The 23,004-nt window shown below is 44.6% G+C and overlaps 1 protein-coding gene across 7 annotated transcripts in view; it reads left to right on the plus strand.

The window, feature by feature from the left end:
• ZC3H6 (zinc finger CCCH-type containing 6) overlaps nt 1-23,004 on the plus strand; it is a 39,036-nt gene that overhangs the window by 3,601 nt on the left and 12,431 nt on the right. For 5 of the 7 annotated variants that reach the window (XM_083167340.1, XM_083167338.1, XM_083167342.1 and 2 more), the window contains exons 2-6: nt 9,121-9,310; nt 11,597-11,731; nt 12,449-12,502; nt 16,795-17,011; nt 18,248-18,387. In XM_083167340.1, the coding sequence (XP_083023466.1) occupies nt 9,121-9,310; nt 11,597-11,731; nt 12,449-12,502; nt 16,795-17,011; nt 18,248-18,387 (736 nt within the window). The remainder of the gene's footprint in view (nt 1-9,120; nt 9,311-11,596; nt 11,732-12,448; nt 12,503-16,794; nt 17,012-18,247; nt 18,388-23,004) is intronic. The other 2 variants (XM_083167339.1, XM_083167337.1) reach the window with 1 other exon arrangement.

Consider the following 23,004-nt stretch of genomic DNA (forward strand, 5'->3'; position numbering starts at 1 on the left):
ACCTGGAAAATGTGAACTGTTTGGGGTCCTGAAAACCTCTCGTGTGGGTTATAGCAGAGGTTTCTAGTGCAGACTCACAGCACTGAGGTCATGGGTTCTCTTCCCACCATATATCCAACTGTGTGGAGTTTGCATAGTCTTCGCGTGCTTGCGTGGGTTTCCTCCGGGTACTCCGGTTTCCTCCCACAATCCAAAAATATACAGGTAGCTTAATTGGCTCCTAACAGATTAACCCTAGAATGTCTTGAGCGTGTACATGTGGTAGGGAATATAGATTGTAAGCTCCACTGGGGCAGAGACTGATGTGAATGTTCAAATATTCTCTGTAAAGCGCTGCGGAATATGTGTGCGCTATAGAACTAAGTAATAATTGAGGGTGTTCTCAATGTTCTTATATTTTTGGTATAATTCTATTGCAGGGGTGGCCAAACCAGACCTCGAGATCTACTAACGGTCCACTTTTTCCAGGTTACCTAGCTGGTGCACAGCTGTAGTCATTACTAACTGTCACATGACCCACATCACCTAGCCGATGCACAGCTGTAGTCATTACTAACTGTCACATGACCCACATCACCTAGCTGGTGCACAGCTGTAGTCATTACTAACTGTCACATGACCCAGATCACCTAGCTGGTGCACAGCTGTAGTCATTACTAACTGTCACATGACCCAGATCACCTAGCTGGTGCACAGCTGTAGTCATTACTAACTGTCACATGACCCACATCACCTAGCTGGTGCACAGCTGTAGTCATTACTAACTGTCACATGACCCACATCACCTAGCTGGTGCACAGCTGTAGTCATTACTAACTGTCACATGACCCACATCACCTAGCTGGTGCACAGCTGTAGTCATTACTAACTGTCACATGACCCAGATCACCTAGCTGGTGCACAGCTGTAGTCATTACTAACTGTCACATGACCCACATCACCTAGCTGGTGCACAGCTGTAGTCATTACTGTCACATGACCCAGATCACCTAGCTGGTGCACAGCTGTAGTCATTACTAACTGTCACATGACCCAGATCACCTAGCTGGTGCACAGCTGTAGTCATTACTAACTGTCACATTTTAAAACTTGCTGCATTCATTCTTACTATAGATCCACAGGTTGCCTGGAAAACATGCACCGTTGGTAGATCTTGAGGACAGGTTTGGCCACCCCTGGTCTATAGCATCACGGGGGTTCTGTACCGCTGAGCTTATTGGTGCATACACCGAAATGACCATTTAAGACAGTTATAGACAAGTTCAAATATCAACATATATACATAATTATGTAATTATCACCCATACTACACAGAGAAGCGACGGAAGAGTGGGAAATGCTTGTGAAAGCTTACATGCCAAGGTGACTGTGGGACATAAGGAGGGAGAGGGTAGCTGCGGTGCACATAGGCTGCAGTGTTATATGAGTGGTGGTAGTAATGTGCCATGAGTGCTCAGGGTATTAGGGTCCATGAACGTGAGACAACCCAGAAATTGCTTTTACCATTGCATTATGTGCACCCCCAAAGCCTTTCACTGCAGAGACATTATTATTTTTTGCACATGTGTACAAACACTTTATTTTACCAGCTTCTTTGTAGACCGGGTGCAGGGAAGCAAGTAAATGGTTGGAAAGGTTAGTAGCATAACTAGTGTTCAGTCTAGCACCCTTCACCCCTTAAAACCTGTACAGTTAAGCTTGCTTTCCTGCCTGGCGGTGTGGCTCCCTGCTTTGGTGGTTCTAGCACAGTCTGGCCTGTATCTCGCCACTAAGATACAGACCATTGTGTGCTAGAAGCGCCAAAGCGGAGAGCCACACCCCAGACAGGAAAGAGGAAATCCACAGGTTTTGAGAGGTACAGTGTGCTAAAATGAACACTGAACACTAATAACTATAACAATAAATCAAGGGGTGGTGTCGGAGGTGCAACTATCAAATTATTGGAGGGGAAGGGGGGTGTAGGTTGCAGCTGGCATATGCCCAGTCTTCTCTACGTCTATGCATATCTATATTTTTCCCACCTTCCAGAATCACAAGGGGCCATAAGGAAATCTTGCTCTAAATATCACAAATGGCTCATAGTAATTGATAGTCTGGACCTCCCTATTCATCTCTCTTCTTAAATCCACAGAACATGGTACATTGTTTCTTAGTTTGATATGTGCATGTATTGTAAATTATGAAGTGTCTGTCTTACAAGTAAAAGATAAACAACGCGCCAGCTCAGGCTGTTCTTCCATATACAATAATGTACTGGCACTTATTTATCAAGACATGACTGAAAGAGGCGCTGAATGGTTTGGGAGTTAATGTGCAATGTAACGTGCCGGGAATTCCGTGTGACTATATAATCACCGCATGTATAGGTTTATATTGTGTACAAGCGTGGCATTCGTCTACAGGTGAAAGTGCTCTCTGTGTACATCCAAAAATAAAAAACTAGAATGTGTTTAAGATAAATGAAAGCTAGCCTAGCCCCAGGACTGGTTCGGGTGCGCACGTCTGCTCATGGCACTGTAGAGTAAGGGTAGAAAACCCTAAAAACCTCTTTAATCCTTTGAGTGCCAACATCTCTATGAGAGATGTGTAAAATATCCGCTAAAAATGCCAACATCACTCAAATTTGTTATTCAAATTCAAATAAAAAGTGCTGTGTAAAAAAATATATCTCCTATGTAAGGTAAACATTACAGGTCATTATAATGAAAAAAAATGTTTGCTTGGCAATTTTCACATCTATTTTTGACAAATTCACTTGGCACTCAAAGAGTTAAGTTTAGTGTGGCAATCCTTAATTTATATAAGACACCTTCATACTGTATGCCCCTTATATTCCATCAGGCCCCTTCATCTGATCCCCCTTTTTGCCATCAGACTCCAACCCCACTTTCCTTTGCTGCTGGATCCCATATAGAGAGATTGGGCAGCACTGGAATCATACTTGCCTACTTGTGAAAACTAGTTTCAGGGAGATTATAGCTGGTAGTAGAATTTTGCATAGTGGACCATTGAGGGGGAGTGTGAAGCTCCACCCAAAGGGCGTGTCTAGTTCCATATATGGAGTGATTGTGAAAAGAGATTGTGAACGTGGCAGCTAGAAGCGTGGGTGTGTACTGCTACATCTGAGAAGAGTCTTTTAAAATGACTTATATCCAAATGTAGATGAGCCCAAAGCAGCTAGTAAGAGCTACTATACTTGGAAAAGTGCTGGGAAATGGCGCTGATATTTCAATATAAATGTATCTGTCTCTCATTAGTTTTTTATCCCCAAAAATGTAACAGTGTAATGTGGGCTAGGTGAAATGAGGGAGATTGGTAGACAAATGAGGGAGAGAGGGAGATTGCTGCTATTTCAAGGAGTCTCCTGCAAAATGCAGGAGGGAAGGCAACTATGACTGGAATACAACTACTTGTGTAAAGGATGAGGTCACATGACGCGCCCCCCCCCCCCCCCCCCCCCCACACACCCCTATGCTTGCTTGGGGTGCACAATCCTGCAGTGCTACCCTGCTGTGCTTCTAGTTGGGAGGCTGATTTTAATAATAAGAGATAGCACGATTAGTCCACATATTGAGATGTCCCTTAAATATTTCCCGCTTCTCTAAACCATGATCAAAGTGCAGACACCAGATCATCAGTCCCTATGGCATGCGGAACAACTCCCAACACATCGTCCGTATATGAACAAGCATTTCCGCAGGGATTGATGATCCCAGCAGCTACAATATTCCATCCATATTCTCAGCACTTTGTCCCCAGTCAGATGCACTATGGGAAATACATACATCTGAGCAAGCTCCTTAATGAATTCCTACAGTATATGTGGATAAAGGAAAATAGCATTAAGGAAACCATGAGTTCAATTTACCAATTTAACTCAGAACTAAAAGATAATGCTCTGACCGCATACAATGAACAATTGAATACATATACAATTAATACACATTAGTAGAGAGAGTACATATCATACTAACAATTTTAACTAAAGATACAATTTAGGCACCTCTGGTTGCTACTTTAGCTGGCATCCTGGTCTCAGGTATGCTGGGGTCTCACACACTGGGGCAGATGTATTAAGCCTTAACAAGAGATAAATGCAGGGGTGATAAAGAGAGATAAACGTCCAGCCAATCAGCTCCTTACTGACTTTTTTCAAACAGCCTGTAACATGGCAGTTAGCAGGTGATTGGCTGGACATTTATCTCTTTATCACCCTTGCATTTATCTTTTGTTAAGGCTTAATACATCTGCCCCATTGGGTGATATCTTTAACGATATCTTGTGCATATTGTCCAGTGTGTACAGTCAATATCATTAACGATGCGCACTGTTGTTGATGACTCCACCAGTGGGCAGGTGACATCACTGACCGGTATCGGTCAGGGTATATGCTTTATCGTTCTTCCATAGTTAACTGTATAGGCAGCCTCGGGAATTGGTGAGTGTGTACCTGGCATTAGCAGTAGGCTGTGTGCGGGGGGGAGGGAGGCTAGGTGTTTGGTTTTTAGGGAGGGGGGGGTGGGGGGGAGTTAGGATTAGGCTGCGGACTAGGGGTTAGGGTTCATCAGCAGGTAGGGTGGGTTAGATGGAGGGTGTTACTTACCCTGCGCCAGTTGGGATGCTGCTATTGGTTGTCTGAGCACTAGCGTCTCAACCGCCTCATACAGATCAGGTAGAGACAGAGAGGCACCAATAAAACGGCCCTGACCGGTCTCCTAACGCGACCAGGGTTTCTTCAGACGAATACGTCCCAATCCTCATGGTGTCTGAGTAATTGAGTGATTGCAGAGCTGTTTTCTTGTTCTTTATTTGCATTTTTTTGGTTGGCTTATTGCTCCTATTTAACATTTTTATTCATTACCAAGGTGGATACAAAAACACATTTTTTAGTATACTGATATGCGATTTTCTGATTTTGTTTTACAGTTTGTGTGTACGCCTTCAACTGAAAAGTTTCATGATCAATATAAATCATTGTCATTTTGTGTTAGAGAGATATTATGTACAAAGTAATCCTTCCTGGAAAGGGGAATCATTAAAATGTAGTACACGGTTTATTATTTAGTTCTGGTTTGTTTAATCCTATTGTACTTGATTATCTTGAGGCTTTGGACATTGTTACATACTGAATAGTCACCCTCATACATAATAAGACTGCTGCTTCTTACTGCTATGGGGGGGAATTCAAGTCTTTTGCATAGTGGTGTCCACTAGATGGCGCTGTCGGTAATTGAAGTGCTGCTCCTTTCACCCGCACACTGCCGCCGGCGATAGCATTACTGTTATGTTGTTCCGTTGTTTTGCCGGTCTGGAACTAGTTGTGTTATTAATGGCACCTTTATTTTAATGGTAAATCCAGAAAACATTCTATACCACCACAGTCGTTAAATACGTTAATAATGGAATGCTATTATTATATGTGTGAAAGCTAGAGGGGTTGATTAACTTTCCATTGGGCTTATAAATGTACAGGTGATCGATTGCTCTAACACACAGGTTCTCAAACTCGGACCCCACACAGTAGTCAGCAGTTGGCGGCCATCAGCTCCTGACTGTCCCTTTTTAAACCCAGCCTGTAACCTAACAGTTAGGAGCGGATTGTCCGGTGATAAAGTACCAGGCACTTTATCACTTCTCCTCCCTTATCACTGCTTCCTACATCTACCCCTGAATCACAAGTGAATAATTATCTCCACCTGTGAATCTTTTAAATGTGTCAATGAATATTTAATGCACCTGTGCAACTGCCGGGTGACCTGAAAAATGTGATCTGTGTGGGGTCCTGAGGACCGAGTTTGAGAAGCCCTGTTCTAAGTAATTAACGGTAAACCGCTGTGATCACTGATGGCATTACAGTAGGTTACGGCTGTGGCGGATCTAGAGGAGTTAAAGGTTGATGCGCTTGTACAATTAGGAGAAGAGTGCTATATAAATAATATAATAATTATTATTACCAGTAGTAGTACCATTATACTTCAAAAAAATTAAATTGCACAAATAAGCCTCGTACACACAGGGCGATATAGCTCATTTTAGCCCTTCTGAGCGATATCGGTCAGTATATCGGCTGGTGCCTGCTCCCGTGGGTCGGTAGCGCCCCATTTTGTCATCTGTGCTTGTGAAGACGATTGTCACCCACAGGCATTGGCAAGTGTGCATGCACTGGAACATGCCAGCACCCTAATTGGTCCCCCAGTTGTTGATATTGGCGGATGAGGGGATCACACAGTGTGTATGCACCTTAAGTCTTGGGGCTTTAATTTTTTTAAATTGGCACCAAAAGATGTACAGGCATGTCACCTGCCAAAGCCGCCCATAACCGTCCTAAACATTGCTGATTGGGCACCGCAGATGGTCAGGTGGGAAGCACCAGACATGAAATGTCCCAACAGGCTCCTCATATAGTGATAGGAGAAGACTCAGCTTCCCGTAAACTTTTTGATGACCTATCCATATTAATGAAAAAACTGAAGATGTGAATCTGCACCGCCAGGCTAAGTGAGACCTATGGGAATGTCCTTACTGTAATGTAGCAAAACCAATACACAGGAAAGAATTCAATTAGGTATGTGTTCGCCAAAGGCGTTAAACTCATGCAGTTCTCTACCTGAGCGCACCTGAGATTCACACAGTCCCATCAGAAGTGACAGTTCGCTCTGCCCTTGCGAATTTTGGCCAAAAAGCAAACTGGAAGATAGTATGAGAAAGTGGGGGGCTTCATAAAAGTGATGCCTTTGTTAGCAGAAGTAGTACACAGAAGGCTGTAGGACATAAGGAAAGGACTTAAACTTTTATAAGGTGTTAAGTGGTGGATTTGTGCATTGAAAAAAATATAAAAGCCCTACACATTTAATATAATTACAAAGGAATTTAATGACAAATGCAAAAAAAAAATGTAGAATATACATGATTTGGGGTTAATTTGGGGGAACTTTTTATTTATTTAAATAAAATGCTTAAAAACTAATTATTTTTTGGCAGAAATGCTTTCAAGTATATTTAGATTTTTGGGTACTTTGAGGCCATGTATTCAATTTTCATCCCAAAATGTAAGTGTAATTATTGCCCCAATGAAGCCAAGTCATCTAATGGGTACTGTAGGAGACCCCAACATTTTGTATCTTAAAATAAGTGGGATGCGGACAAATACTTACAGATTTACTCTGAAAAATTAATGGGAGAGAGGGATTGAATTGCCAAAGTCATTCACAATGCAGATTTGCAGGGAATTTGCCTTGCACTAATGGAATCCCCCCCCCCCCCCATAATGCAGCACTTTTGCCATAACCCTCCAGTAATTGATAGTGAATTTACAGGTGTTTAGTTAAAAAAATATGTCCCATGCAGGAAAAAATAGACATCACAAGAGAGACATTTTAGTGTACCGCAAAATACTCTAATGACTATTATTTGGTTAAATCGAATGGATTTAACCAAGTTGTTTGAACGGGATACATATACGGCTGACCGGTGGTTGGCTGCCGGCAGTCAGAATACCAATGTCCCAAATTAAGGGAATCCTGACAGCGGACAGATAAGTATACTTACTTTCCCCCTGCCAACCCCCCTAACCTGAACTTCCCACCTTAACCCTTTTGAGCGTCATGTGAATTTGTCAAGTTAGGTGTGAAAATTGCCAAGCAAACATTTTTATTCATCATAGTGACCTGTAATGTTACCTTGTATAGTAAATATAATGTTTTTATTTTGCACATTTTTTATTTGAATGTATATAACAAATGTGGGAGACGCTGTCATTTTTAGTGGATATTTTGTACATCTCTCAAAGAGATGGTGGCGCTCAAAGGGTTAAGCCTAGCCTCCTTCCCCGCTAGTGCTGAAACCTAACCCCTCTACCCCACAGCTTAACCCTTAATCCCCCTATTGCCTACCCCCCCCCCCCCCCCCCCATATATTACCAGATTTAATTTCCAACACTAGTTGTGTGATTAAAGCAATAGAGTTTAGCAGAGGAATGTAGCTCGGCGTGAGGTAAAAGTCCAGATGAGAGACGAGAAAGTGGATTTGAGTGACATTTTGCTGCATCATTTCTCTAGTAGGCTGTGAATGTGTATCGCAAGACATATGAGCTGCCCAGGATTTGTCCTGTACCCCTACCTTGATGTCAAAATAATGATAGCAGGCTGTCTTCACAAGTGGATACATTTGGCGTTTCTGGGTGGCAAATGTCACATCACCACACACACAGCAAAGTTTGTCAGCAATGTTTACACAGGCTCTTGGCATCTTGTCTTTTTAACATAATTTATTACCACAAAAACTCAAACACGTGAAAGCAACATTACTTATAACCTTCATTGATTCTGATTTTCCAACCTATATGTCCTCTAGACAACAAAATTGTATGTAGTGTTTTCAGCCCGGAAGTTGTCCTTTTATACATGGTGCTAATTTTACACCTTTCACCATACTCTATGTAAAATGCATCTGTAGAGCGGTTTACTAGTAGAGAAACTGGCACAAGTCGGCACCCCTCCCCCCCTTTATGCCCCTTCTTACTTTATATGTGGGTCATATTTGATTAACCCTTTGAGTGCCAAGTGAGATTGTCAAAATTGGTGTGAAACTTGCGCAGCAAACATTTTTATTCATCATAATGACCTGTAATGTTTACTTTTATATAGGAAATATAATCTTTTTTTAGTTTCCTACACAACATTTTTTTATTTGAATTTATATAACAAATGTGAGTGGCGTTGGCATTTTTTTTTTTTGCTGATTTTTTGCACATTCGGCGCTCAAAGGGTTAAAGTTAACTCCACTAAAGGTGGTTTGTGACTTTTTATAAATGAGAACTTTCAGGGTTTAACAATAGAAAATGCCTAAGAAAATAATATACCATTTATTGATGTTGCGCTTCCATTTTCAGTGCATGTGATACCAGGGTGCCCAACGGCCCCGGGGGTCCCACTTATTTGCATAGAGATGCTACTCCCACTGGAGTTTGAGTGTAGACAGGCTATACCGTAGATAAAGCATCAAACATCCAGTGAGCAGTGCAGGACAAGTCATGTGAACGTCATATAGATTATGTGGCTGTACATATGTATATATACACATTTGCGGTGTAATGTAAACATGTTCTCCTGCACTCTACAGAAAGGAAGGTGAGCTGGAAGATGGGGAAATAGACGATGCTGGGCTGGAAGAGAAGCAGCCGGAGGAAACAAAGGAGGAGACTAAGGAGGAAGAGGAGGAGCCCGCAAGTGAGAAAGTGCATAAGAAGTCTAGAAAACGGAAAAAGAAAGTGAAAGTAAAGAAGAAACGGCGTCACCGAGTGAAGCACAAGGTGAGTTATTTAGGTCTCTTGGGGGCAGATGTATTAAGCCTGGTCAAATGATAGAGTGGAAGGTGGTAACGCACCAGCCAATCATCTGTGTTTGAAAAATGACAGTCAAGAGTTGATTGGCTGGGGAGTTATCTCCTTCCACTTTATCATCGCTTTATCTCCACTTTATCACTTGACTAGGCTTAATACATCTGCCTTTTGATGTGTTAACTGGGCGCAGCTGAGGGTCTGGGAACAAAGGATGAGGGGGATATTTGTTATCATTAGGACTTATAGTAGATCTAATCTTCTGATTCCATTGGGCGTCTTGTTTTAATTTTTTGCTGAAAATATGTCTTAGCCGCAATGTGATGCAACTAGGACACACTAGGGGGGGGGGGGGGGGGGGGATTGTAAATTGCCACAGAAGGCTGTAGGATATATGTGATTTGGGGGAACTTTTTACTTATTTAAATAAAATGATTAAAAACTATTTTTTTGCGGAAATGCTTTCAAGTATATTTAGATTTTTGGGTACTTTGAGGCCATGTATTCAATTTTCATCCCAAAATGTAAGTGTAATTATTGCCATAATGAAGCAAAGTCATTGGAGGAGCTAGAGGAGTTATCCAATGGGTACTGTAGGAAACCCCAACATTTTTTATCTTAAAATAAGGGGGATGCGGACAAATACGGACAGATTTACTCTGAAAAATTAATGGGAGTGAGGGATTGAATTGCCAAAGTCATTCACAATGCAGATTTGCAGGGAATTTGCCTTGAACTAATGGAATCCCCCCCCCCATAATGCAGCACTTTTGCCATAACCCTCCAGTAAATGATAGTAAATTTACAGGTGTTTAGTTAAAAAAATATGTCCCATGCAGGAAAAAATAGACATCACAAGAGAGACATTTTAGTGTACCGCAAAATACTCTAATTACTATTATTTGGTTAAATTGAATGGATTTAACCAAGTTGTTTGAACGGGATACATATACGGCTGACCGGCGGTTGGCTGCCGGCAGTCAGAATACCAATGTCCCAAATTAAGGGAATCCTGACAGCGGACAGATAAGTATACTTACTTTCCCCCTGCCAACCCCCCTAACCTGAACTTCCCACCTTAACCCTTTTGAGCGTCATGTGAATTTGTCAAGTTAGGTGTGAAAATTTGTCTTAGCCGCAATGTGATGCAACTAGGACACACTAGGGGGGGAATTGTAAATTGTCCCCTAGGAGACTCTGCTGATTAATGTGATATGCCACACTTGTATATCTGTGTGCGACTGAGTCTGCATACAGAGCATTGAAGCATTTTGTATGTCGGTTCAGAGACTCAGTCGCTATACAAAGATAAGGTGCTGCATAGTGAGTTCTAGTCGCATCACATTGCATTTAAGATGCATTTTGTCTGATTTGCGTGATTGCAGCAGACCTGAGAGGGGCTGATTGACGTGATTGCAGCAAGGATGTACGAAGACAGTTCAGTATTTTGGCTTTTAATTTATCAAAACTCCATCCTGGTCCATCAGATGGTCTCCTGGGCAGTGCATGTCTTCATGCCTTCCCTTGGAGGAGAATGTTCTGCCATCTAGTGTCCAAACACATTTGGTTTACGGCATTGCTGAATATTCTCCCCTCTGAGGATGCTGCCTGATTCTGAGACATCAACCTCAGGTATTTGTTCTAACTTCCCATGTGTGTGGACCATCTCGCTCCGCTCGCCACCTGGTTACTAAAGGCAACTGGTGGTGGCGTGGATAGTGTAATAGGTGTTCCACCGACCTTGTCATCCTGGGTCACATGCCATTGGGCATGTGATCCCAGCTACACCTACACTTACCGCAAGGCAACTAGCTGCTAATATTTTGTTACTCATTGTTAAATCTATTTCTCCGAACCCATATGACATTACACGTTTTTTTTGTTCTCAGTCTATTGCATTTCATGCTGTATTAGAGTATAGTTTACACATTGATTGATCTCTCCTTTTGGCCTGATTGGTTGTAAAGGGGGAGGTAATAGAAGGGTAAAGTGGTAAAGTAGGAAGAGGCAAACAACCCCCTTCTATACTCCGCTTTATATTATTGTGCCCCAGATGGATTCAGAGAGATGGATGTAATGGTGAGTACCAAAAATCCTCCCCACATCTAGTATTAGGGGGTCCTGTTTAATACATAACCATCTCTCAGTGAAATTGTGCTTTGGGATTTCTGAACGTAGACCAATTGCATTGAAGACCTTAAACTCGCATCGTCCTGTTTCCTGTTCTCCGGGGTGACATTTTGGTGTCTTGTTTTGCAGCATAGTTCGCCGGCCAGCGATGACAGCTCAGATAACAGCTACGATTCGGACGAGGACGACGCTGAGCCTCCCAAGTATAGGGACCCCCCTTATAAACCCCCCATGTACAGGGACTACGACTCTCATTTCTCACAGGTAAAGGTTTTAGCACATTATCAAGTATCAATTATAAATGTTTACGTGTTAGTGGATTGAACTGTGTTGTCAAGTACAAAGTTTTCACACCGTTGTTATTAAAGGAAAGAGAGAAGGTGAATAATTGGTGCACCTCAGCACAGGGACAGATGTATGGTCACATCTAAATATATACATGAAGGATACCAGAGAACCATACATTATACAGGATACATACGGCTGGTCAGGATGCCAGCGGTCAGAATACAGACACTGGTGTCCTGATTGAGAGAAACTCAGGTAAGTATACATACCCTCCCCCAGCACCCCACCCCCCAAGCCCTAGCACACAACCCCCCCTCCTGACCCTAACCTCAGCACCCCGCCACTTACACCTAAGTCCAGCGGCCCACAGCGTAACCCTAACTCCCCCCTAAACCCTAACCACTTTTTCCCCGATGACACGTCCCGCTCCTTGTATAATCGCCTTCTGTTGGGATTCTGACTGCATCCCCATTATACTCACAATTGGGTAATATAAGGTCTCTGAAACACTCTGTTGGTATGAAGAGACTATCAGCAGGAAGTGAAGGGTTCCGTGTTTGTTGCGTCCAATACAGAGGCTGAGTGTCCTGATCACAGCACCAAGATCCCCAGGCTACGCTGCCCTCCGCCAATGTTGTATTTTGTATAAACACAAAGTTCAGTGTTTCACCGCAATGTGTGCTGTTTCCTCAGGAGCTGAACATCAGCAGCAAAGTGTATTTGGAACCTCGTGTTCCTTATCTTATTGTGAGTATAATATTGGTACCTGTGTGCTCCAGCCGCATTAGTTATGTGATTTCAGCTTCATTGCGGTTCTCCCTGCCTGCGCTCTGCCCCAGTGTAAATGTAGCAGTGTGATTTTTTATTTTTGCTTTATAATCCTTTGCACTTTTTAATGCTTTCTAATTACTTACTAACATTTGTTTTATATAGTGCAAGCATAGAGTGCATTGTTTATTCCCAATACCAAATGAGTAGAACAAGACTGGGTATTAAAGGGCCCTGATTAATATCTTACATAGAGAATTAGGAGTTGGATACATGAGGTTACTGTTCAGCAATAGGGAAAAGTGGGGCTATATGCTGCAATGCCAGTAGTGGAGCGGCAATGAAGTGGATCAGCCTAATGCGGCGGTTCCCAAACTTTCTTGATTCACGGTGCCTTTTTTTTTCTAGCACTGACAGCTCCCGCCGGCTCCCCCTGCCCGGCTCTATGCCGCCTGTGTCCCCCGCAGCGGGGGACACAGACGCTGTCCCCGCAGCGTTACCAGCAGCGGGGGACACAGACGCTGTCCCCGCAGCGTTACCAGCAGCGGGGGACACAGACGCTGTCCCCGCAGCGTCCCCAGCAGCGGGGGACACAGACGCTGTCCCCGCAGCGTCCCCAGCCCCCCTGCTCCCACCTCTGTAGCCCCCCCCCCCTGCTCCCCGGGTTTTTTACATGTGATAAATCGAGACGATTTATCACATGTAAAAAATGGCACATCAAGTGCCAATCTAATCAAGCTCCCCCGGGGAGCAGCCGGGGAAGCTCAGGGGGAAGTCGGGGGCGACTTGTCCTAAGGACAAGTCGCCCTAGTGTATGGGGGCCTTTAGAGTATCCTCATTTATTTTCTGACACCCCTAGGCTAAGATTTTTTTACCATGAAATTTATCAAAAATTTATAAATTCCGTAAACTTGGCATACCTCTCTTCCTTAGGTTCAGTTCTGTGGTGGTGGAAAGGGCTGTGCTTCTGTCCATGTGTTTTATTATTGGCAACCACCAGCACTAGTTTTGCCCATCACAAGGACAATAATACCCCTTTCAGATCGCACCTAATTTCCAGGTTCATCTCGGTTTGTTGCCAGTGCGACACGGGGAAAAGACTTCAACAACGAACCAGTAAAAAAGCAGGGTTCTTAGTGGGTTCATTGCTGGGTTAATGTGCAGTGTGAACGGGTTAACCTGGTCAAGTGACTCTGTTCCCGTTCACACTGATGGTGGTGTCTTGCTTGGAGCAATGTCAGCTCCAAGCGCTGCCTCCTCCCCCACCCCTGATGACGCTCAGCCCCACCCACCATTGATGTCAATGAACGAGCAATAGCAATATTGCCGGGTCGCTGAAGGGCCTGAAGAGGGCAAAATGCATTGTCCCACCGGGACTGAACCGGTTCAAAGTCCCGGTGCGACCCTGCATTTTGCGATGGGAAAGCGGTATCCGTATTTTGATTTTGTTTTGGACCACCAATCTGTGGCACCCATGTGTGTAATTTAGTTCGGAACCAATGGCCTTTGAGATTGTATGAATTTGCTAAGCATTCCTAGAAAGTTGAGTTTTTAGGGACTATTTTATAGGTCATTGGTACAGCCTCATCTGGAATACTGTGTCCAGTTCTGGAGACCATATCTTCAGAAGGATATAAATACCCTCGAGAGTGTACAAAGAAGGGCAACTCAAATGGTGCATTGCCTAGATCACAAAACGTACCAGGAAAGACTAAAAGATCTTAACATGTATAGTTTGGAGCAGAGAAGGGAAAGGGGGGACATCTTCAATCTTCAAATATATCAAGGGTTTTAACATAGTACAGGAGGGAAATTTTCTTCAAAGGAAAAGAAGTACGGTAATAGAACACGATGATATGCACTGAAACTGGAGGGAGGTAGGCTCAGGGGAAATGTTAGAAAGAATTACTTCACAGAAAGGGTAGTGGATAAGTGGAATAGCCTCCCATCAGAGGTGGTAGAGGCTAAGACAGTAGTACAATTTAAACATGCTTGGGACAGGCATATGAATATCCGTACAAAGAAATAAGGATTAAAAAGGGTTGAGATTACATGAAGGGTAAAAAAGGGGCAGACTAGATGGGCCAAATGGTTCTTATCTGCCGTCAAATTCTATGTTTCTATTTGTAGGGTTCAGGAAAGTTTGGTTGTATGAGGGAGGTTGTTCCATAGATGCGGCTAGAGTCCCGTAACTTTAGATTGGAAGCAGGTGCTGTTAGTGCAGATGAGACGCTCAGGGGTGGGAGAAGAATAGAGTTGGGTGATACTGACTGTTTTTGTATATTAGCAGAAGTATTTTTTATTGGAATCTGTAAGAGAGAACCAGCCGGTATAGAAGCCTGTGAGCAGCAGTAGAAGGGTGTTTTGCAAGAGCATATAGTCTATCAGTAGCATCCTGATATATAGATTGTAGGGTGTAAAGTCTGGTTTTGACGAGACTGGTAAGAAGGGAATTGCCATAGACAAAGCTGGGAAGAATGAGTGATGAATTAACGTTTTGTAGAGTATTGTGTGAAATCCAAATGAGCTGAGCTTTTAATGTCTAAAGGTGTGTACACACTGTCTATTCGATTTGCTTTCGATTTCCCCTATTCCACCCCCTTTCGATTTTGCCTTTGTTTTTACATTCAATTTCACATTCGATATCGAATTCGATTTATATTCAAGGCACAGTATACACATTCGATTTACTGGATCGAATTCGATATTTCCTTGCCTGCAGTGTCTATTTTTCTTTTTGATATAGAGAAAAACGGGAGCGCGCATCGAATCGAATGCAAATCGAAAGCATCTTAAAAACCATTAGATTTCGATTCGATTTGGCTTCTATAAGCAAAATCGAATCAAAAACCGGTCAAAATCGGAGCGTGAGTACACCCCTTTAAAGAGACGTGGCATTAACCTGAGATTTGTGATAGTAGTAGTTGCCCCTGTATCTGAGGAACTCAATAAGGGTCGTTCTGGATCATGGTAGGTAGGATAAACCATGCTGCCACACTGTATAATTCAATAGTGGTCATATAGGAGACTCTTACAATGAGTTGTAAGGGCTGGGAGGCTGGATGAGCCACCAGAGTCTAGGCGTTGGGAGTGGCACATGAGAAATCCTGGTGGTAGGTATAACAATAACTTATAATCCTAATGGGTATGGGTCATTGAGTCGACACATGAAATAGGTCGACATGCCTAAGGTTGATAATAGTTGTAAGGTCAACTCAAGCATTAGGTCGATAATGGCTAGGTCGACAGTCTTTGTGGTTTTTCACATTTGTTTGTCCCGAATGCCGTCAAAGTGTACCGCGTCCATTGGCATGACTTGCTGCTCTCGCCATGCTTCGGGCACACTCGGCACACTATTCTATTCTCTCTTCACGCCCTAGTGCAGCGGTCTCCAACCTGTAGCTCACAGACATAATTTGGGTAGCTCACCTACCTTCAGTACTGCAGAGACAGTTAAGAGGAAGTGATCCAGTGGCAGTGTCCTAGAACAGACAGGTGGCTGCTTCATAGACCCACAAATATTAACACCACAAGTGGGAGACAGAAGCACAGCTGACACTCTACAGTGGAGGTAAGCTGGAAGGTAAATGGGGATTACTGTGGGATGGAGCAGGGATCCACAGACTAGCCTCCACGCTGCAGGCGGTGGTCAGATCAACATGGTGGGCCAAAGGCTGGAAGTTGGTCAGATACCACTTGAGAAACTACCAGATTTTTTTTTATTTTAGCGGCTCTTCAGGAGTTTAATTTCTCTTGAGTAGCTGACACCCCAATTAAGGTTGGCGACCACTGCCTTAGTGGATGGTGGGGCATTAAATACTGCCTGTCGGCACATGTCGGCTCAAAAAAAAAAAACCATTGAAAACTCATGTCGACCCTTTGACCGTGAATTTAGCGATTATCAACCTAATGCTTGTGTCGACCTTTGAACCCTGTCGAGCTTAGGCATGTCGACCTATTCAATGTGTCGAACTAAGCCACGTCGACATTCAGTTGTCGACACAATGCATGTTGACCTTACGAACGTATACCATTCTAATGTAATGGGAGAAGATTGTGTTTCTTTCTGATTGAAGCTATATTGGGCTGGTACAAGGGATGGTGCTTAACACTCGGAAAGGGTGAACTGGTGTCCTCCATACCCAAGAGGCAATTCTGTATTTCAATGTCGATACTGTTCTTTGCAAATAAAGCTTTAAATCCTTTATTCCAAGGGCTATTCCCAATTATTTTACATAGATTAACCCGTATTAAATCCTCCTTTCTGACAGTATGGGCACACACATGGAAATTACATGGCCTCCCCCAAATCTCTGCATGGCAAGAAGAATCCCATGGACTATGATGACTACAGCAATTACAGCGATGACAACTACAATGAGGAGGAACAAGAGGATTTTGTGGAACAGCTGAAGCACTACAGGCAGGCCAAGGAAAACTCTGATACATCCGAACCTCCTTATAAGAAGCCGTGCATGAGAATGCCAGGTAACCTCAGCAAGGAGAGCGTACAGAGTTCTGTACATCCAGGAGCAGACTGTACCAGTGCTTCATGCATGATAGCTCTTTGCTGGTGACTGTAGAAAGCTGTGTAGCATAGAGGTATCCCATGGTGCCTGGAGCTAGCGCATTTCACAACACAGAGACCAAACTGGTTACTGCTGCACAACACAGAAAGCATCTTAGTGACCGCCATACAATACACAGAGCATCCCAGGGATCACTATACAATATAGAGATGACTTTGCTGTCTACTGTTTAAAATAGGGATGGCCATTGGTGCCTTTGCTATCGATGGTTGCCATCGATGGCAAAAGTGCAACTGGCCATCGACGGTGTAAAACTATGCAATGGGTGACCATCGATAGTTTTACATATCGATGGTCATCTATTATGTTTGAGTGATTGGCCTGTGGGACAATCAAAACACATGGGCGGGGCTTCACGGTGTCAGGGGGCAGAGCTATGCTCAGTCGCGCGGCATATTTTAAAAATATATAATAAAGCAAAACATCGTTTTTGTTGTGCAATCGATGTAGGGAAACCATCTGATTGATGGCAAAAGTATTCAACATGGGCCATAAACCATCGACGATTTTGAATCATCGATGGTCGATTGCCATTCCTAGTTTAAAACATAGGGCATGAATTTTCACCTACAAAACATCCCTATCGTTTAAAGACACCAACAAGGGACCGCTCTGCTCTTCTGTCATTTCCCAGCGATGCACTAAAACTCATAATGATAAGCTGAATCCTGCTCCATCATAAGCAGAGCTAACTAGCCCCTCCACCGCCTGCTACAGTGACATATACGCAGGAACCGTAATATTGGTATGGGGTGGTCCGTCATGCTCCAGTCTCTGTCCCTGTACCATACACACCCTTCTCCTCACCGTGTTAGAGTATAGGGCATTAACTGATGAGATTATTTAACTGTGAAAGTGCTGCTCAGTAGCACTGCATGCGCCAATAGCATTTAGCACCCACCCTGCTATTGGTGCCCAGAGCTCATACCACACTTCTGCTGTACACAGAGCATGGTCACCGGCATTGCTGACTACCTGTCACTACCCGGACTCATAATGGCACCAGTACATTTGGTAGTTAGTCATTTGACCAGATCCTCTCAGCTAAAAGGGCTGGGAAGCCTCGTATGGTCCGTTCCAGAGAAGATACCTATACAATAGTCTCCCTAATCAGTAATGTCCTCTCCTCTCCTAGGTGCTGATCCACAACAGAAAGGGTATTTCTATGGGCGAGGAACTGGTCCGCAGAAGAAGGGCGCCATGCGTAAAGAGCGAGGCAGAGGACGAGGGTCACATAAAGGCCCAAACCCTTATTTTCAAGATGGTTTCCAAGAGGTGAGCACTAAAAGTGATGATGTTACACATAGTTGCTGTCAGAAGATGTGTTGCAGATATTTTGGGAAAATGGGCATAAATCGTTCAAATAATGCACAGAAGCGTGGTGTATATTCCACAGGCTCACCTATGTCTAGCTGCGGAATATGTGCCTGGTTGGTCATTTTCATGCATTTGCCCCTGTTCTGTAGTAGTTTTGGGGCTGCATGGAGCAGATTTGCATAAACACACCATTATTCTGGGCCTGTGTTATAGTGCTACTCTATGTGCTGCGCCCCTGCGGATTTGTCCACTTACAGAACAACTATTCATATATCTCCACTTCAAACGCTGTGGACTTAGCAACTTATCCAACCAAGCGTTCCACAAGAGACTTTTTTTTTACACTAAATATGCATGTTAATGCACCATAAATATAATGCACGGGTAACCTGACTACCAGCGCTGGCATAAATATAATGCACGGGTACCCTGACTACCGGAGCTGGCATAAATATAATGCACGGGTACCCTGACTACCGGCGCTGGCATAAACATAATGCACGGGTACCCTGACTACCGGTGCTGGCATAAATATAATGCACGGGTACCCTGACTACCGGCGCTGGCATAAACATAATGCACGGGTACCCTGACTACCGGTGCTGGCATAAATATAATGCACGGGTACCCTGACTACCGGAGCTGGCATAAATATAATGCACAGGTACCCTGACTACCGGTGCTGGCATAAATATAATGCACGGGTACCCTGACTACCGGTGCTGGCATAAATATAATGAACGGGTACCCTGACTACCAGCGCTGGCATAAACATAATGCACGGGTACCCTGACTACCGGTGCTGGCATAAATATAATGCACGGGTACCCTGACTACCGGCGCTGGCATAAACATAATGCACGGGTACCCTGACTACCGGTGCTGGCATAAATATAATGCACGGGTACCCTGACTACCGGTGCTGGCATAAATATAATGCACAGGTACCCTGACTACCAGCGCTGGCATAAACATAATGCACGGGTACCCTGACTACCGGTGCTGGCATAAATATAATGCACGGGTACCCTGACTACCGGCGCTGGCATAAACATAATGCACGGGTACCCTGACTACCGGTGCTGGCATAAATATAATGCACGGGTACCCTGACTACCGGTGCTGGCATAAATATAATGCACAGGTACCCTGACTACCGGTGCTGGCATAAATATAATGCACGGGTACCCTGACTACCGGTGCTGGCATAAATATAATGAACGGGTACCCTGACTACCAGAGCTGGCATAAGTATAATGCACGGGTACCCTGACTACCAGAGCTGGCATAAGTATAATGCACGGGTACCCTGACTACCGGAGCTGGCTAAATATAATGCACGGGTACCCTGACTACCGGCTCTGGCATAAATATAATGCACGGGTACCCTGACTACCAGAGCTGGCATAAGTATAATGCACGGGTACCCTGACTACCAGAGCTGGCATAAATATAATGCACGGGTACCCTGACTACCGGTGCTGGCATAAATATAATGAACGGGTACCCTGACTACCAGAGCTGGCATAAGTATAATGCACGGGTACCCTGACTACCGGCTCTGGCATAAATATAATGCACGGGTACCCTGACTACCAGAGCTGGCATAAGTATAATGCACGGGTACCCTGACTACCGGTGCTGGCATAAATATAATGCACGGGTACCCTGACTACCGGTGCTGGCATAAATATAATGAACGGGTACCCTGACTACCAGAGCTGGCATAAGTATAATGCACGGGTACCCTGACTACCAGAGCTGGCATAAGTATAATGCACGGGTACCCTGACTACCGGAGCTGGCTAAATATAATGCACGGGTACCCTGACTACCGGCTCTGGCATAAATATAATGCACAGGTACCCTGACTACCAGCGCTGGCATAAACATAATGCACGGGTACCCTGACTACCGGTGCTGGCATAAATATAATGCACGGGTACCCTGACTACCGGTGCTGGCATAAATATAATGCACAGGTACCCTGACTACCGGTGCTGGCATAAATATAATGCACGGGTACCCTGACTACCGGTGCTGGCATAAATATAATGAACGGGTACCCTGACTACCAGAGCTGGCATAAGTATAATGCACGGGTACCCTGACTACCAGAGCTGGCATAAATATAATGCACGGGTACCCTGACTACCGGAGCTGGCTAAATATAATGCACGGGTACCCTGACTACCGGCTCTGGCATAAATATAATGCACGGGTACCCTGACTACCGGCGCTGGCATAAATATAATGCACGGGTACCCTGACCACCGGCTCTGGCATAAATAAAATGCACGGGTACCCTGACTACCGGCGCTGGCATAAATATAATTCACGGGTACCCTGACTACCGGCGCTGGCATAAATATAATTCACGGGTACCCTGACTACCGGCGCTGGCATAAATATAATTCACGGGTACCCTGACTACCGGCGCTGGCATAAATATAATGCACGGGTACCCTGACTACCGGCGCTGGCATAAATATAATGTAGCGGTACCCTGACTACCGGCGCTGGCATAAATACAATGCACGGGTACCCTGACTACCGGCGCTGGCATATATATAATGCACGGGTACCCTGACTACCGGCGCTGGCATAAATACAATGCACGGGTACCCTGACTACCGGCGCTGGCATAAATACAATGCACGGGTACCCTGACTACTGGCGCTGGCATAAATACAATGCACGGGTACCCTGACTACCGGCGCTGGCATAAATACAATGCACGGGTACCCTGACTACCGGCGCTGGCATAAATCCAATGCACGGGTACCATGACTACCGGCGCTGGCATAAATACAATGCACGGGTACCCTGACTACCGGCGCTAGCATAAATACAATGCACTGGTACCCTGACTACCGGCGCTAGCATAAATACAATGCACTGGTACCCTGACTACCGGCGCTGGCATAAATACAATGCACGGGTACCCTGACTACCGGCGCTGGCATAAATATAATGCACGGGTAGGTACTTGTTTCCTAGGACTGTGCCACTGATTTTAATTGTATGCAATCGGGTTGCAAAAATCGGGTCAATCGCATCGCATGCTACCAAATTGCATGCAATGCGATTGACCTGACCAACCCATTTTTTTACATTGGAGCCAATGTTAAATGGTCCCTGAGACCCGATTTAACATTGGCCCCAATGTTAAATGCCCCCAGACCCCATTTTTCATTGTATGCCCCCCCCCCATTGTTAACGCCACGATCAACGTGAACCCGAAGCGTGGCGAGCGCAGCGAGCCTGCGAGGGGAGGCGGTACGCGTACTCCGACCTTTTCATACCCCCACTATCCACGCCGGCGTGGAGTTGATTGTAAATAGTGTGGCGAGTGCAGCGAGCCACCGAGCCCGAAGCGTGGCGAGCGGATGCGCATTACTTCAGATATATTAAGCGTCGGTGGCTCGTTGCGCTCGCCACACTATATATAATCAACTCCACGCCGACGTGGATAGTGGGGGTATGAAAAGGTCAGAGGACGCGCACCGCCGCCCCTCGCCATGCTTTGGGTTGGCGTTCATCGTGGGGTGGCGTTAACAATGGGGGGGGGGGGGGGGGATTTGACATAGAAATTACCCATCAGGGTGGGTATACAATCAAAAATTGGTTATGGGGGGGCCATTAAACATTGGTTCCTATGTAAAATCGGGTCCATCGCATTGGTCCCATTGTATGCCATTATAATGGCATACAATGGACCCGATTTTACATAGGATATTAACATTACATACAATGCTTACAATGTAAAATCGGGTCGGTCGCATCGCATGCCATTATAATGGCATGCGATGGACCCGATTTTACATTTGTCGGGAAACCTTCGGGTCACGTCGGGTCCCATCGCATACCTTAAGTTAAGGTATGCGATGGGACCTGATGGGTGCCGTGCTAGGAAACAAGTACCCACGCGTACCCTGACTACTGGCGCTGGTATAAATATAATACCGCCCCCCTTATGCTGCCCCCGTTCAGCAGCGCCCTGCCCGCTACAGTTCCTAGAAGGAACACTATACCCTGAGGTACATGACCCCAGTAGGTGCTGTTATTATGTAGCATAGAACCAGAGCAGAGACGCCTCGCCATGGCTGGTAGCTTACCATATATGTGCAGTGTATGTAACTGAGATCTTTGTATGTCTATTTTCATGTATCATGTACTATGTCTCTCTCACTGGTCCATTACAATGTGCTAGGGGAATGTATCTAGGTTTACATGAACCCCTCCCTTACATGCACCAGGGATGGCCCAATAGAGTGAATTGAGGAGCTTCCACTCTGTGTATCCAGATATAAGCCGTGCAAACAGGAGCTGTGCTAGTAACGCGCAACTGCTCTATATCTGCCTAAATCTTAAATGGGAAAAAGATGGATTCAGATGTCACTGGGTGCATAGGAATAGCCGTAAATTACACTGAGATGGGCTAAATAATAGTAATAAATAAAAACCCGAACTCCACAACAGCAAATAAAGTATTGATTCATTGAGTGAGTCATGCAAAACTCTGCCGGTCTGGTCCATCATTTACAGCTTGTACAGAATAATCAGAGCAAGGTT

The sequence above is a fragment of the Crinia signifera genome, chromosome 12 (assembly GCF_055691185.1).
Source record: "Crinia signifera chromosome 12, ASM5569118v1, whole genome shotgun sequence".
Taxonomy (NCBI): Eukaryota; Metazoa; Chordata; class Amphibia; order Anura; family Myobatrachidae; genus Crinia; species Crinia signifera.